At 42.4% G+C, this 16,673-nt stretch overlaps 2 protein-coding genes across 2 annotated transcripts in view; one reads left to right on the plus strand and one right to left on the minus strand.

Moving 5' to 3' along the window:
• The window catches only part of LOC134021233 (cadherin EGF LAG seven-pass G-type receptor 1-like), a 44,808-nt gene extending 30,761 nt beyond the window's left edge, over positions 1–14,047 (plus strand). Inside the window, exons 13-35 of the mRNA XM_062461848.1 lie at positions 5–146; positions 1,175–1,295; positions 1,667–1,850; positions 1,991–2,092; positions 2,354–2,448; positions 2,993–3,202; positions 4,282–4,465; positions 4,763–4,924; positions 5,198–5,405; positions 5,942–6,109; positions 6,601–6,727; positions 7,134–7,334; positions 8,292–8,466; positions 9,028–9,140; positions 9,312–9,391; positions 9,579–9,705; positions 10,114–10,239; positions 10,540–10,664; positions 10,909–11,015; positions 11,177–11,323; positions 11,448–11,678; positions 11,796–12,117; positions 12,236–14,047. Of these exons, the coding sequence (XP_062317832.1) occupies positions 5–146; positions 1,175–1,295; positions 1,667–1,850; positions 1,991–2,092; positions 2,354–2,448; positions 2,993–3,202; positions 4,282–4,465; positions 4,763–4,924; positions 5,198–5,405; positions 5,942–6,109; positions 6,601–6,727; positions 7,134–7,334; positions 8,292–8,466; positions 9,028–9,140; positions 9,312–9,391; positions 9,579–9,705; positions 10,114–10,239; positions 10,540–10,664; positions 10,909–11,015; positions 11,177–11,323; positions 11,448–11,678; positions 11,796–12,117; positions 12,236–12,260 (3,482 nt within the window). The 3' untranslated portion in view covers positions 12,261–14,047. The remainder of the gene's footprint in view (positions 1–4; positions 147–1,174; positions 1,296–1,666; positions 1,851–1,990; positions 2,093–2,353; positions 2,449–2,992; positions 3,203–4,281; positions 4,466–4,762; positions 4,925–5,197; positions 5,406–5,941; positions 6,110–6,600; positions 6,728–7,133; positions 7,335–8,291; positions 8,467–9,027; positions 9,141–9,311; positions 9,392–9,578; positions 9,706–10,113; positions 10,240–10,539; positions 10,665–10,908; positions 11,016–11,176; positions 11,324–11,447; positions 11,679–11,795; positions 12,118–12,235) is intronic.
• A 651-nt stretch (positions 14,048–14,698) lies between these two features.
• Positions 14,699–15,822, minus strand: LOC134021237 (gamma-crystallin M2-like). Its single transcript, XM_062461860.1, has 3 exons — positions 15,749–15,822; positions 15,263–15,505; positions 14,699–15,040 (listed from the first exon to the last, which is right to left on the minus strand). The coding sequence occupies exons 1-3, from the start codon at positions 15,770–15,772 to the stop codon at positions 14,738–14,740; spliced, it is 570 nt and encodes a 189-aa protein (XP_062317844.1). The 5' UTR covers positions 15,773–15,822; the 3' UTR covers positions 14,699–14,737.
• Between the last annotated feature and the right edge of the window lie 851 nt (positions 15,823–16,673).

Below are 16,673 nucleotides of genomic sequence, written 5' to 3' on the forward strand. Positions count from 1 at the left end.
CCAGGGTACTTTGGGAGGGACTGTGTGGACGTATGTCTCATGAATCCCTGTGAGCATGTTTCCACCTGCGTTCGCCAGCCAAGCTCCCCCCCTGGTTACAGCTGCCAGTGTGGCAACGGCTACTATGGCCAGTACTGCCAGAAAAAGTGAGTTGTCAACATGTCGCGCACACACACACATTGGCCACACGTATCTCACTACCAGGCCGGCATTTGTGAGGCCCCTTTTAAAAACTCACCTGCTGTGAAGTCTGTCTCTTTAAACATTTGCCATTGTTTCCAAGCTTACTCCAATAAACCCAACCGTACCACTCAACACCTCCTGTTACTCTCTGTGCTAATCTGGTCTTTGTGATCAGCTGGGCCCTGGCTTTCATATCAGTCGGTGTTGAAGGAATGTTGATGTTTTGGCACAAGCTTAGCACGCATTTCCATTCCCCTTTCCAGTCTTTTGATCGTTTCCAGATGGGCATACATGTTCCTGGTCAGGCGGACTTTGGCTTTGAGGAATTCTGGTTTATCGTCAAGCCGAATAGCAAAGTTTACAAGCCTCCTGTTGCACGTTCACTTCATACAACAGTTCTCTAGTTTTTATAGATTACAGACGCCATTTTTTGTTGTACTTGTGGTGTGCCCTCCATTAATGATCGCAGCGTATGGGGCTGGAACAATTCTCACATGCCTCGTCTACTGTGCGCATGTACAGAACGTATCTTGTCCCAGGTAGCACAATTACAGGTAGGGATTAACCATCTCCACGGGCCACCCTAACCCTGTGTGCTACCTGCACCATACGCACACACACAGTTTGTAGGGTAGGGTAGTGTGTGCGCGGCAGTTCAAGAGTGATCCTATGAACCCTCGCAGCTGCTCAACTAACCAACCATGAACAGAAAACATAACCAGTTGCTGCAAAGCAACATAACTGCAGTTGATCGTTTTGTGGAAAGTTTGAGCTGGTTCTTATCAAATTTCGAAACAAAACAAATTTGATTTGAACAGCCCTTTTTACAAGCAAGGTCACAGAGGGCTTCACAGATGCCCCCAGATCAACACCTGTTATCAAACTAAAACCTCAGAGGCGACAAGGCAAACATGTTCTTTTTTTCTAGACTGCATTCTGGTTGTGATAAGGTATGTTCCATCTGGTTCTAACACATGTATGTGTGCTCCAGAGCTAACCTTCCGTGTGCCCGTGGCTGGTGGGGGAATCCGGTCTGTGGTCCCTGTAACTGTGATGTCACCAAAGGGTTCTACCGGGACTGCAACAAAACCACTGGAGAATGCCGCTGCAAGGTTAGACTAAACCACATGCAAATATGCGATAATAAATCCTATGTGTTATGCTATGCACAGGTTCAAAATGATTTGCAATGTAATAAACAGGAAGTCCTTTTATATCCTTTGGTATCTCTATTCCCTTCAATTTAATAATCGGCAACTTATACTTAATATACCACACTCTGCTGTGTTTGTAACATGCATTGGCATATGTTATGTTCTGTTACAGCATGCTATTTGTTATTCACAATTAGCATGTGCTATGTAATGCTGTGCCATGCTAATATATGTGCTATGCTAATACAATGTGCAATGCAATGCTAGACTATGCTAATAATTTGTGCTTTGGCATATCGCCCTCCACCCATGGTCTCCACTGCATACAGGATAATTACTTCCGGTCTAAAGGTGGGGACACCTGCAGCCCGTGTGAGTGTTTCCAGCTGGGTGCCCTGTCACGCTCCTGTGACCCCCAGACAGGCCAGTGTCAGTGCCGGACAGGTGTGATTGGCCGCCAGTGTAATCGCTGTGACAACCCCTATGCCGAGGTCACCTCCAGCGGGTGCATGGGTGAGTGGAAGACACCCTGTCCGTCATTCATGCGTTCATTCAGTGCATTTTGTTGACTTGCTCACTCGTCACTCGCTCGCTCCCTCCCATGTTTGTAGTGTCAAGTTGTTAACCGTTTATTATTGTTATTGCGACCTCAGTTGTGTATGAGGGCTGTCCTAAGGCCTTTGATTCTGGGATCTGGTGGCCTAAAACCCAGTTTGGACAACCAGCTGCCATGAAGTGTCCCAAAGGCTCAACAGGTAAGAAGGAGAGATAGATTTACTTCCGTGTACATTGATAGTGACATTCGTATTACAGTGATATTGATTGACGTGGAAGTCATTGAGAAATGTAACAATTCCAAACTCTTTTGGAAGCTAATCGATGAGTGCTTGTATTAGCTACTGAATCAGATCAATAGATCTTCATCTTCAGACATTTTATTGTGGAAAACATGAATGGAAAGAAAGAAAATATTGAAAAGAATCACGCTCCTCCTACTCAACTGCTCCTGTCTACAGGCACTGCAATCCGCCACTGTAGTGAAGAAAATGGCTGGCTTCCCCCTGACCTCTTTAACTGCACCTCTCTCACCTTCTCACAACTCAAAAAACAGGTCAGTACCTTGTGTCCTTTTTTATACTGTAACAGTGTGGTCGGTCACCCCTCCTAAATACAAAGTAGAAAAATAACTGAGAAACTCATCAATTGTGATTGCGGTTCAGTCATCATGGTACTTTCCTTGCATTGTTGATGATATTTGGGCCAGTTTGCCTCCAATTTGCAACATGAATTGAATAAGGAACAAAGGTTAGGTTTTTGTGAATGTAACTTATGGAAAATGCTGTGCATCACAGGAATGTTGCATGTGACATTTCAAATCTTCTTTTGGAGACTTAATGTCCATGCTTAATTTGATGGTATGCTATCATATTTTAAAACCTAAATCAAATGGTTCCATAACTCTACGATATTTAAAGGTCTTCCTCCATGGCCTGACAAAGGATGCTAAAAATAAAAAAATTATACTCAGGCTCCTGTCTTTTTATAAGTCATTAAAAAATAACCTAGAAAATAGATTTAAGTAAATGTTTAAGAAAAGCTGCTGTCTGCGTTTTTAACCCTAACCTGAACTAGTGTGACCCTTATGTGACCTTCAGAATGAAGAACTGCGCCTAAACGGCTCTCGGATGGACAGTGACAGGTCAAAGGGCATGGCCAGCATGCTGCGGAGTGCCACCAATCGCACGACAGCCCTCCACGGCAACGACGTAAAAACGGCCTACAGCCTCCTCACTCACCTTCTGCAGTACGAGAGCATGCAGCAAGGATTCAACATGACCGCCACACGAGATGTGCAGTTCCATGAGGTGGGATGTCTCAATAACTGGTTCAATGTGTGGTTATCTCTATGGCATTACTTGGTGCATCCTGTTTATTATCTCCAAGATGAGACATTAGAAAAGGAAAGATTGAATCAATGGAAGGTTGTCAGGGTTTCTTTATGAACCATGACTCATTGATATTCAATTATTTATCTACTTTATTTTCTGACCTGACCATGACCACAAGAACTGGGGACAAAACATAGTTCTACCCTCAAACAATTCATGGAATCTTAGAATAAAATAGAATTATTTCACTCTTGTTTGATAGTTTATTAAAAGTTTCCACAAATCTGAAGAATAACCTACATTGTTTGGCTAAACTTCATAAAGGTTGTGCTAGCTAAGTTCTCAAATCCTACTTATCATTGGTACTGGTTCTTTAAGAACCTATTTTCCAACTTGGAGATTTCTCCTTTCCTGATGGGAATGCAATCCAATCTTAGGAGGGCAGAGATTAAGTGTAAGTAATACAGCCTAGTGATTAGCACGTTCTCTATGAGCTTTATTAAGGTTGTGACCAACAACACGACACCCACGGCTAAGCTAAAGGTGAGCAGTGTGTATTCTTGGCACAGGGCCCAGCTCATTAGTGTAGTCAGAAGATGGGCGGTTTTAGGGGGTCAAGGAGAGAGGTTGTTAGGTGATTGGACCAATTGGAGCTCAACTCCACAGGGAAGGTTGGGCATCTGGCCAGGGAGCACAGGTGTAGGTAATGAGTTTATGGAGTCTGCCCTCTCCCCCCTTCCTTCTTCGAGTCAGCTTTCTTCCTTTTCTTTAGCCCTACTCTGAATCTTTCAATCTCAATTCTTGGAATTCTTTACTCCAATCCATGGTATTCAGCAAGGATTATCAGGTGTTATAGAAACTTTATATACAAACTCATATAATATATATTTTTTATATTGATAGTGGTGAGATGCTTGTAGGATAATAGAGTGTAGGATAATCATGTCACAATAAACTGTAAACTGTGTTATGGCATGGAAGCAGTGAACAGTTCGGAGAGCAAATTCTGGTGTACCGTGATTAAGATTCAGGATTGTGTGGATTACATTTTCCAGAACGTTGTCTGGACGGGCAGCACCATCCTTGACCTGGCCAACCGGGCCCAGTGGGAACAGATCCAGCGATCTGAAGGCGGCTCCGCCCTGCTGCTAAGGAGCTTCGAGGAGTACGCCCACAACCTGGCCCAGAACCTGAGGAAGACCTACCTCAAACCCTTCACCCTAGTCACGGACAACATGAGTGAGTCCCCCTGAGAATATCAATAGCACTCACCTTTTAGTGTGGGGTATAAGTTGAGAACTTGTAGAATGGCAAAAATCGTAACACTTACGATAACACAAGTACATTGTAAACTTTTGTTGACATCTGTAGTCACATGGTTCTTTTTTCATGCTGTGGTTGGGTGTTTGAAAAGAAGTACGGGTGCAGTGTTAAAATACAGTGTAAGCAGTTTATTACACACAGAGACAATGTGCTTCCAAAAAGCCCACCACCAAGATGTGATCTAAGCCCTGTTCATCCTTTCCCCACGTGCAGTCTTCTCTGTGGATTACTTGGACCCGTTCGATCCAAATAAAGCAAAGATCCCTCGCTTTGAGGAATTTCTGGGCACCTATTCCAAAGAGCTGGAGTCTTCAGTCCTCTTCCCAGAATTCCCCTCACGCACAGAAGAGGTCAAAGGTACACGTGAGGTCAAAGGTGAATTCTTTTTAAGTGCCACAGTCGTCCCGACATCAAAGTTTGCTGAAATGTTTTCAGACTTGAAAAGGTTGTTTCTGACTGATAGGCCCCATCACTCTTGGAAGATAAAAGGTCATCATGCGCTCATATGATGTCCATATTGCACAGCATCTGTCGACATTTCCACATGTGTTCTCCATCATGAAGAATTCACGACATTCATCTATATGAGAGAAAACGTTTGAGATGTTGAACTTTTTAATATTTTTTTATGTGTGGCTTTCATTACAGCAGTTCCCATGGTGACGACCACAGATGCACTGCCCCCTGTCCAGACCGAATCAATGGCAGTCAATCACACAGAATCTCACACAGCGTCCCCTAAACGGAAACGCCACGCTGAAGCCCCAGCCGTTCTCCCTGTTGCTGTGGTGATCATCTATCGAACCCTCGGACAGCTACTTCCAGAGAACTATGACCACGATCGCAGAAGCCTGAGGTGGGTTTTTGAGGGCCAGGGAAGATGTCAGCATGTGCACCCATATGGTTCTTTTATGAGAAAGAGAGAGAGAGAGAGAAAGAGAGAGAGATGCAATCCTTGAAAGGGAAAAGGGCTTAACTTAAAATGTAAATGAAAGGCAGGCATGATTGTGGATCTGGCCTGCGTTTCACAGCAACTGAGAAGCCCAGCCATTTGTACTGTGGAAATAGTTTATCTTGGAGTGGCTGCAGGTTTACCTTTTGTCTTCACACTCATCCAAGGATTGGTTTAACAAGGCCTTGTCTGAGCTATGCCACCAATGGCAATATTTAAACTAGGATGAAATAACGACTGCTCTTGTAAACACGCAACATAGGTTCAATGTCCAAATATTTATATGGTCTACATGGAAAATCTAAGCTTAACTGCCACAAGGCTGTGCAATCTAGACGTGTGTGCTTGTATTAAATAATACAGTTGTGTTTTTAGAATACTTTCCCCAACTGCATATTTGATGTTTATGTGTGTGTTCATGTGTGTGTGTGTATGTTTAGACTTCCAAACAGGCCCATAATAAACACCCCCATAGTGAGCACGATTGTCTACAGTGAGGGATCTATCCTGAGCATGCCCCTTGAACGCCCCATCACCATGGAGTACAGGCTACTGGAGACACAGGAGAGGACCAAACCAGTGTGTGTCTACTGGAACCACTCTATTGCGTAAGGCTTAGCATCCCTGCTTCCACGCTATCACACTCTGCTCTAGTCTACCCTGTTCTACTTCACTCAGCTATACTGCAATCTACTGTACTCTGTTCTATTCTACTCCAATCTGCTCTACTCTGCTAGTCTATACATGTTACACAACAGATATTGGCTGAAGGGTATGAGATACATTTTGTTTCTGATTCTGAAAGGGTATTAACAGATAGTGTAACATGTAATGACACATTTTGTTGTGCACAATGGTAGACATGAGTAGGTAAAGTTACCTCAAGCAGTTTTGTTATTTGTTATCCATATACCTTTCAGGGTTAAGGATATTAGTATCATATTGTCAATAGATTTAGTGTTCTTTATACAACACGATAAGCCCCTGAAGCTACATATCAAAGCATGTTGACAGAGCATGCTACAGATCTGCCGGTTGACACAGGCAGCTGGTTGGTCCTGATCTGCAGTATCATCACCTGTCTCTGCTTCTTCTCCAGGGTTCGAGGAATGGGAGGCTGGTCTGCCAAGGGCTGTGAGCTAGTATCCAGGACCAGCACCCACATAAGCTGCCAGTGCAGTCACATGGCCAGCTCCGCTGTACTGATGGACATCTCCAAGAGAGAGGTATGACATCAGACCTTCTGACCTGCATGAAACTGTTCATACCAGCGATATTGTCTGTCTGTTCAAACCATCAGTTAGTTTAGTGTAGTTGTTATAACAACCCTGAGGTTTTACGAAATGCAATTCAATATTTAGCTGAACCAGAACCAAATTAAATGGATCCAAATAAATCCAGAATCAAACCAAATGTTACAAATGTATTTGTTTAAACTTGTGCGGTAGTATCTTAATTTACTTAGCATTGCCCAATTTAGGTTGTGCTTCTTGTTTTTTGTTGGTGTTTTGATCTCCTATTGACAGTAGCATTATGTTACATCACACAACAATCCAAATCCACAGAACTAGTTTTCCTTTTTAGACACCATTTTACTAACCTGACCTATTTTCTGCCTCCATCCTCCCTCAGCATGGAGAAGTCCTACCTCTGAGGATCATCACCTACACCACAGTCTCTGCCTCACTCGTGGCCCTCCTCATCACCTTCCTCTTGCTCGCCATCCTCCGTAAACTGCGCTCCAACCTCCACAGCATCCACAAGAACCTGGTGGCCTCCATCTTCCTGTCCGAGCTGGTGTTTCTCTTCGGAATCAACCAGACAGAGAATGCGGTATGGTCTTAGAATCTACCCCTGTGGGCCGACTAAATTAATGACTTTATGGAATGATTTTAAGGAAGCTGGTACCTGATGTTTATGGAGTGTCTGTCAGTAAATGCACTTTCTCAATTAAATGATTTTCAAAACCCACTCAAATTCCATTCCAGTGGTGTCAACATTTAACCTGATTTAAGATTAAAAGTGCCAAATATCGGCTATCTAGTAGGCTGCTTGCTCAAAATCTAATATTTCATCTCCTAATCCTTTGTTTACGAGTTGTTCTTCCTCTCCATTCAGCCATTCATTATGAGCGTTCTATGTTGCTTACAAGCCTCCAGGCAAGAAAAGGAGACTCAGAAACGTCTAATACCTGGGTTTACGGTGTCGTGCCAGGAGAAACTCCATTGTTGACAAATTGAGAGATTAGCAAGAGTAAAGCTACTGAGCTAGCCTTTGGGCCTCTCCTTTGCTATTGTGAATTACATTCCAGTCTTTTCTAAAACAACATCTCTTGTTTTTACAACCTATAAGATGTACTGGTATGGTCCATTAGATTTGGTGTAAAGTGTAAAGTAGAACATAATTGACCTTAATTCATGGTTTGGTCTGGTTGAATCACATTGAGAAGTTCCTGTGTTCCTGAGGACTCGCATCACTAACTATCGAGAGTTTTGGGTTCTAAACCAAACAGATGCCATCCTGTCTTAAACTCTAAGTCTTGAGCTACCTGAACAGGGACAATAACAGCAGCTTAGCAATTTAGCCTTTAGCCATTGTTAGATACAGGCATCTTTTAGAAACTATTTCCAAACTGTTACACTACACTTAATAGAAAAAAACTAAAATACAATCTGCAACTTTTGTATATTATTATACATGTAAATGTATTCATTTTTCCAATATATTATAGCCTTCAATAGTCCTTCTACAAATGGATTCTCATCTGTCTCTCTCCTCTGTCTTCCTCAGTTTATGTGTACGGTGGTGGCCATCCTGCTTCACTATTCCTACATGTGCACCTTTGCCTGGATGTTCGTGGAGGGACTACACATCTACCGCATGCTAACAGAGCTACGTAACATCAACCACGGACACATGAGATTCTACTACGCCATTGGCTGGGGCTTCCCTGCCATCATCACAGGTGAGGACTCTCTCTCACACACGCACACAATCACTCACACACAGACAGATGGCAGATGCTCATTGACACACCCTTTGACACTCACCCTTTAACACTCCAGCTTATCCACACACACACACGTGCAGGCAAAGGGGAACAACTAAGTTCACACACGTTGGTGAATTTCACCAAGATTATTTTGTCAGTGCCTCTTTCTCTTTAGACAAAGCATAGTGGGGAAATGGGTGGGAGCCCATGTCGTTTCTGTCATGTTTTTGTTACAGTGATAGAGGTTATCTACTTCCGGGAGGACTTCCTGTTCAGGTGATTAGCATGTATGAGTGACAGATATCTGATTGGCTCACGCTCGTTACAAAGGAAGTGCTTTGAACTTCACTGGAGCCGACTGGGGTGTCTGCTCAGCAAAAACCATGTGAAAAGTTGCTATGAAAATATGTTGTAGAGGTCTGTCAATAAAGCGCAAATATGCGCCTATTCAAATCAAATGTAAGAGGTCATGGAGTGGAATATTTTGTGTGTGTGTGTGTGTGTGCATGTGCGTTTGTGTGCGTGTTCACTCAGGTCTCGCGGTAGGGCTGGATCCTCAAGGTTATGGAAACCCTGACTTTTGCTGGCTGTCTGTCCATGACACACTAATCTGGAGTATTGCAGGGCCGATTGCCATAGTGGTGTTGGTGAGTGAGTTTGTGTGCGTCTGTATGGATATGCAATGTTTTTGCCTCTTTTGTCCCATTTCCTCATGTTTTTCTGTACTGCATTGGTTTTGTCAGTTAGGTCACTTTTCTTGTTTAATTAAAACTGAGTCAGCAAGTAAATTTTTCAACCATCTCTTGCATCTTTCTCAGGTGAACATTGCTATATTCTTTTTGGCAGCCAAAGCCTCGTGTGGAAAAAGGCAGTGGACGTTTGAAAAGTCTGGAGCCATGTGAGTTTCTTTATACCCGATTGAGAGTAAAAACTGAAATCCTCCACAATGTCATTTTTGCTCCACCTGATCATCGTCTTACTCACCCTGTTAAACATGTATATGAACTGTACAGTATGCAGGCATCGTTAAATGAGCTTCCCTGGAAGTAGCTTATTAGCGGTGCTTCCTGTCTTCTCTCCTGTAGCTCGGCTCTTCGCGTCGCCTTCTTGCTCCTGCTGCTCCTCAGCGCCACCTGGCTGCTGGGTCTCATGGCTGTCAACAGTGATGTCATATCCTTCCACTACCTCTTTGCCATCTTCAGCTGCCTTCAGGTAGGCTTCTTGATCATGTCAGTCAGCAAGTCATTTTGTTCGGCAGACCTGTGTATAATACTATTTGCAAATTAAAGTACATTTAGTGACAAGCAGACTTGTAGGATTGACTTGTTGTGATATTGATTTATTAGACCTGGTATGGTTTAACCCATAAAACAATACCAATAGTAAAGATTTTGAGAGGAACAAAATGTACCTAAAATGCTTTTAAGGATGAAGTATAACTCTTAGGTAGAAAATAATTTCCGTCTTCTAAAGTGCTATGTGGTTTTTAAATACAAATACAATACATTACAAAATGTAGCTGAACTTTTCTTTGACACTTACTGAAAGGAAATAGGTTTCCTTTATTTCTTCAGATGTTTCCAGTAATCTCCATCCTCAAGGTCATTTATTTCTCTCCAGGGTGTGTGTATCTTCTTCTTCCACTGCATCTTCAACACGGAAGTGAGGATCAACCTAAAAGAGGTCTTCACAGGGAAGAAGCCCGTCGTGGAGAACTCGTCCACCACCCGAGCAACGTTGCTAACAGTAAGAGCCTCACTTTCTTTGAAAAGTGTGAATTATGTGGATCTGAAGTGACAGATCCATTCATTATAATGCATTTCAAACCTGTTCTCCTGCCTTATTGGGACTTAATTAAACAAGAGTTAGGTGATGGCCCTTGGTGACAATTTGAGGAATATGTACGATGACAAGCAAAAAATAAAAGTGCAACTAGTGAAATGGTTGTCAACTTGAGTGGGAAACATGCTCATACGACACACTGCTTTAGTTTACCTACCTGGAACAGAATCTCACTCCTCATCCCTTTCTCATCCTCTTCCCCAGCGGTCTCTGAATGGCAAACACTCATTTACAGAGGATGACGGACTGTACCGCACGGCCATAGGAGAGTCTACTGCCTCCATGGACAGCACAATCCGGTCAACCCACAGTCACAGCAGCCAGACCAGGTAACTGGACCAGGAATAGGGCAGACACCTGGATGAGACATGCCCAAGTTGGGGTGTCGTTAACTGTCGTTAGATTGTTTTAGAGAGCTTTGGGTTGCTTTACGGTTCTGTTGCGATAACCTTATGTTTTCCATGTTCTTCTTTCTTGCTTATGCTAAAATGTGGAAAAAAACTCACAAACACACTCAGTCTACTTTAACCTAAAACTGTTGTACAGTACACTGATGCCTCTCTCTCACCACAGAGTGGAGTCAGGACAGAAGAGGACAACCTCCTCTGGCTCGGCCAAAAAGAGTTACCACGGAGACGGAGACTCCTCCATCTTCCTGCGGAAGCGCTCCAAACGAGACGGTGTGTAGCCGTGGAGATTCTCATAAAAGACAAACGTCCTCACTTCCCTCTGCTGCAAACAAAGAAGAAGAATATCTTTGCCTCAATGGTTCACAGCTAGAAGGAACAGGGTGTCCAGTAGGGACTGAACTAAACTGCTCCATTGTTTTCCCTCGTTTCAGATTCGGACTCGGACAGCGAGCTGTCGATGGACGAGCACAGTAGCTCCTATGCCTCGTCACACTCCTCGGACAGCGAGGACGACCGTGGAGGGCGCAGGCATCGATGGAACAATGAGAGACAGCAGCCTCAGCACAGCACGCCTATAGGTAGCACACACACAAGCACTTATACATACTCACAAACGTAAACACACAGTCAGCTGCACACCATCAAATCACCATACATCAGAGGTTCATGAAAGAATGCGTTTTGTCTGCTTTCCTGATTCAGTAGACACAGTAGCCAATCACGTAAAGCCTTACTGGCCAGCAGAGCCGCCGACAGCCAGTGAGAGTGAAGAGCCGAGCGGTATGGAGTCGCTGCGGGTGGAGACCAAGGTCAATGTGGAGCTCCACCAGCACGTCAAAGAGAATGGGGAGTGTCCCTCAGAGAACGAAGGGAGGGGGAAAGAAGACGCACCCCCAAGCTCACCTGACAGTAACCAGCCGGAGAAGAGGAGAGGTGGGCGAGAGAGAGAGCGAGAGAGCGAGAAATACCACTACTTGCTCTCTAATGTGTGACACATTGCTCTTTGAGTCACCTTTTGTCATTTTGGGATGTGTGTGTGTTCATCTCCAGGCATTCTGAAGAACAAGATTGCCTACCCTCCTCCACTGACAGACAAGAACATGAAGAACCGGCTCAGGGAGAAACTGAGTGACTACAACCCTTCTCCCACCATTTCTCCACGGACCCCTGTCCCCCCCTCCCCCACCAACAGGGGCCTGCGCCCTGTAACCGGGGGAAACGGGGTCATCATCAAGTCCCCGCCTCTTCCTCCTGTACTGCCACGTCCACCCCTGTCACCGCGGGAACAGCGCAACGGAGTAACCAGGGTGACCACAGCACCGATGGCGCCACCCGTTAACGGGGTGGATGACACCCACAACTCAGACTCAGAGTGAGTAGTCAGATACTGTACCTGGAGTATTTTGTGTAAATGAGCAGTGTGTTTGTTCTGCCGTACAATAATTTGATATCACTTTCCTCCCAACACTCTTTTTTGTCTGTCTTGACAGTGGCAGCAATGAAACCTCTATTTGACTGAAGGGGATAAAAGTGGACTCTGCCATTTAGTGGAGATAAGAAATCCTAGTAAACCCAATGTGGTCTCTGAAACCAAAGGAGGCCAGCATCCCAGTATTCCTTTACAGACTGTAAACTCTCAAAACGAGCAGTAGTACAGAAAATGGTGAATTGCATCAATGAAGAAGGGAAGATACAGTGGCAATTTAACTCCAATGGGTGAAAACTACATCTCCAAACTTGCAATAGAAAATGTCTGACAGACAAATGGCACTTCACAACCAACAGGTGGCAGAATATGCAATTGACGAATGGTGGCATTGCAGTGGAAGAAAACAGACTAAGATTGAGGACCTCTTATTGAAAACAAGAACTTTTAACATTTTGGAACCAGATGTGCCATAATTTGGAGGTCACAGTGACCTCACCAAGTGCCCAATTAGTTACAGTGTCAATATTACAATAGAGACTACCTTTGTAAATATAAAACATGTAAATATGTTGTACTGTATTTAGGCTGTTTGTATTTTGTTTATAGAAGAAAAGTAATTTTGTATATTGTAAGTAGTATTATTTTACCTTTACTGTAACTGAAAATCTTATACCAGCTAGTTTTTTTTTCTTCGGGGGACATACATGAAATGACACTTGGTTTCAAAGCTAGACATGTTTCACATAATGGTATGATTTGTTTAGTACATTTTCTACTGTGGACTACATTGATTGCACTTGTTGATATTGCTATATGGATTTGTAACTAAAATTGGTTTAGAAAGTGAACTTGTTATCAAACCCATTGTCAGCTGAATTATATGAATACGTAACTTTAAATAATCAAAATGCACTGAAATGGACAAACAGGCAACATACACACTTTACAACCCATTATAAGCTTGAATTTCCATCTCAGTTATTGGTACAATTAAGTTAATATATTCCTACAGTCGGGTCCAAAAGTCTGAGATCCCATTGAACATTGAATGGGCGAATTGAAGACTGAGAAAGCCACACATTCTGTGACACCACAAGAAGCTCTTTGGAACATTGGAACATCATGCTGGGATCATCAGGTTTTGTACAACCTTGTGGAGTCCATGTCAGCTCGAGTGCACACTGTCAGTAATGCAAAAGGGGGAAATGCCAAATACTAAATTTGTTTCACTCAAAATTGTTTAGCTGATATTATCATTTGTAATGAAATAATTTGTATTATTAAGTGCAAAATAGAAGTATCTTGACTAGTTTTCCCCCTCTCTTGGACCCTGCTGTTAGAGTGCTCTGATAAAATGGGTTCAGTCTTCAGTATCATATATGTGCTGTTTTATAAACAATTTACGGGACTAGAAATAGAAATACTATGTTACAGTATTCTTGTCAATGACACAGTATTAGCTGACTTGTCAACCATGTGCCTTTATTTGTATGCTCAAAACTAACTGAACAATCCGAAAAAGGACTATGTATGCAACAAAAACATGTCAAATGTTGATCCTCATCAGAACCGGTAATGAATTTCTCCCAATTTGGTCATTTTGAACTTTTTACTACTTACAATACAGTATGTTCTGTTGTTTACCCACAAAAAAAAACACGAACACAACACTACAAGGGTGTAGTGCCATCAGTTCTTCTGTCAAAAGTTTTCTGTATTTCATTGTTTACAGATGAGTTATTAATAATCAAGAAATTTGTGTGTGTTGTAGACACTGGATGCATCATAGTGTAATAAAAATGTATTTATTTTTGTTAGAAGACACTGAAAATAAGACTTCTACGACTGTAAAATAAAAATAAAAAGCTGAATTTTTGTACAGTAGCTTCTGTATTTTTGGGGGATCTACCTTGAAAAAAGCAACTCATGTTTAAAATGTCCATTGCAGCTATATAAAGTTAAAGCTATATGAAGGTAAAACTAGTGAGTTTTACCTTCCTAAAGTTCACAGCAAACCCCAAGAAGCCGAGTGTAGCTACCATAACAACTGTCCCTCTGTCACATCAGGGTTGTCTGTATGAATTTAGCAGAAACTTTTATCTAATTTTAAATGCCATACAGTGAAGATTTGAAGCTTCAACCTCTTGAACAGCAGTCAAATGCTCTAACCATTGAGCTATACCCACCACCCACTTCACATTGATCACCACTTGAAATCATTGCTATATCCGACTTAACAATTTAGGGAAGGTTAGCAGTTCATTGTCAAAATTAACATTAGCCACTGATTTACCAATACCATTGTATTATGGTCAGTAACCATTTACTTTAAATGTAAATCATACCATACCTTAGTAATAATATTGCTGTTCAGCTAATCACATAAATTGTTTACAAGCTTCTCTGTATTACCTAGTAGTATGGAATTACTATTGCACTGTTATTGTATTATTTTTGGACATATTATGGAAAACAACTCATGTTTGAAAAATATATATACTTGAAGTGGTATTTTTTTCTATAATTTATTGAGATCTTCATGTCAGCACAGTTAAAACATTATCTAGTAGAAAGAGTCATTGATGCGCCTCATGCTCATGAACCTCATGTTGCCCATGCCTCCCATGCCTCCCATGCCTCCCATCATCTGATTGAAGTTCCTGTACTCGCCAGGCCTCATGTACCACATTCTGCCTCTGTAGTTGGGCTGCTCGTACATCAGCCAGTGGCCCTCCATCACGTTGCAGGACATGCAGTTGTTCATGCGGTAACGATCCATGATGTTATCACAGTCGTCCATCATCTCATGCATCTGGCCACCGAAGTTGTCCCTCTCGTAGATCCTCATCCTGTAGCTTCCTCTGTGCTGTAATTGTACAGGGAGGAGTTTATTGAGAGAGAAAAACTTTTGAAATCAGATTTGATTTGAATCTTTTCTCAACTTTAGGGACTTGACACTTCTTGCCATGACTAAGATAGAACTTTAAAGGTAACCAGTTCAACTAAATACAATTTTCCTTGGATAATAAACCCCGCTTTGAAGATAAAGCTAGCTTATCATGTTATGCTGACTAATTGTTATCCTTACCATAGGGATCATACGGCAGGACCTGATGCAGTCGCTCCAGTTAAACATGCTCATGTAGTCGGCGTACTCGCCCCTCCTCATGAAGTACTGGTTACCCATGTAGTTGGTGCGGTCGTAGACCATGAAGCAACCTCTCTCCACCCTGCAGGAGTGGCAGCGGGACATGTAGGAGGACATGTCGGACATGTCATTCATACACTCATAGGAACGTCCCATGAAGTTCCTCTCCTCGTAGAAGATGATCTAAATGGAAATACATGATGCAATCTCTTCAGCTATTCATAACCGCATGGATGTTTTTTGAGACCGAAAGAGGGGAAAAAAATGCATGAAATATCCCAGGCTGGAGTCAAAACCAGGCCCCTGTGGTAAGGCCTTAGCTTACAAGGGACATGCTTGACCAGTAAGCCACCAGGACACTCCCACTATGTTTGCATTTTCAAGGTCTAAATATATACACATGTATTAGTCTTAGATTGTTCTTACCTTGCCCATGTTCATATTAGTCATTTTGGCTCAGTTGTAGCTGGAGCTGCTGGTACTGCTGCTGTTGCTCTTGGTGATGTTCTGAGTTCCTACCTGGCTGAAGCCTTCCTATTTATACCTGACAGTCAGAGGCCCCATTGTACAAACTTCCTGACCCAGCAACATGCCATAGAAACCATGCTATAGAAATACCACTGAGGTGTACACACATGTTCAGGAACGGGTTCCCTCAAAATACCTTGATCAAGAACAGAGCAACGAAACTGGTGATCACAAAGCTTATTGTAAAGAGTCAATAGGCTGAAACATCTCAAACCCACTAACTCAAAGTGAATACAAAAATGTTGAATCAAGTGAAATTTTTGCCTTTTTTATACCCACTGTACATGACTGCCTTAAGACATAGCAACTTTCTTTTTACTTTCTGCCACATTTTTTATCCAGTTTTCAATATGAGTAAAGCATATCTTGTTCTGGTCTAAAAATATTTTTTTAATGACACTCTCCATCACACTCTCTTACAAATAAGCAATAGTTCAACTTTTATTGGCAAATATTATGGAGGATTGTTTCCTGCCTGATTGAAGGGAAGAACTGTAAAATAAAATAAAACAAATAATTTCATGAAAAAAAGACCATGAGAAATTCAAGGTGTTTTTCATGGAGCGTGAGAAATGGTGGAAATGCCTGAGAGCCCTGTAGGTGGCATAATCTGCAAATGCTCATAGGTAGCATAGCAACAAAATATATGTTTGAATTAAAACCTTGACTTTTAACTGTTATCTGTATTTTGTTATTAGAAATGCTATGAGTTGGAGCTCACAACTGAATTATGTCACCTTGTTTTGCCAACAGTCAGAACATGCTACAACGAGCAGAATGCACAGACACATTTAGCTAGGTACAATTTACAAGACTAGTAAAG

The sequence above is a fragment of the Osmerus eperlanus genome, chromosome 5, assembly GCF_963692335.1.
Source record: "Osmerus eperlanus chromosome 5, fOsmEpe2.1, whole genome shotgun sequence".
In the NCBI taxonomy this organism is placed as follows: domain Eukaryota; kingdom Metazoa; phylum Chordata; class Actinopteri; order Osmeriformes; family Osmeridae; genus Osmerus; species Osmerus eperlanus.

Bases quoted from the DNA above. Each gene is read 5' to 3' on its own strand.
- LOC134021237 (XM_062461860.1), bottom strand. From the start codon at position 15,772: ATGACTAATATGAACATGGGCAAG. The intron at 15,506-15,748 runs GTAAGAACAATC...ATTTCCATTTAG, and splicing joins CTAATATGAACATGGGCAAG to ATCATCTTCTACGAGGAGAG. The intron at 15,041-15,262 runs GTAAGGATAACA...GTACAATTACAG, and splicing joins CCTGCCGTATGATCCCTATG to CACAGAGGAAGCTACAGGAT.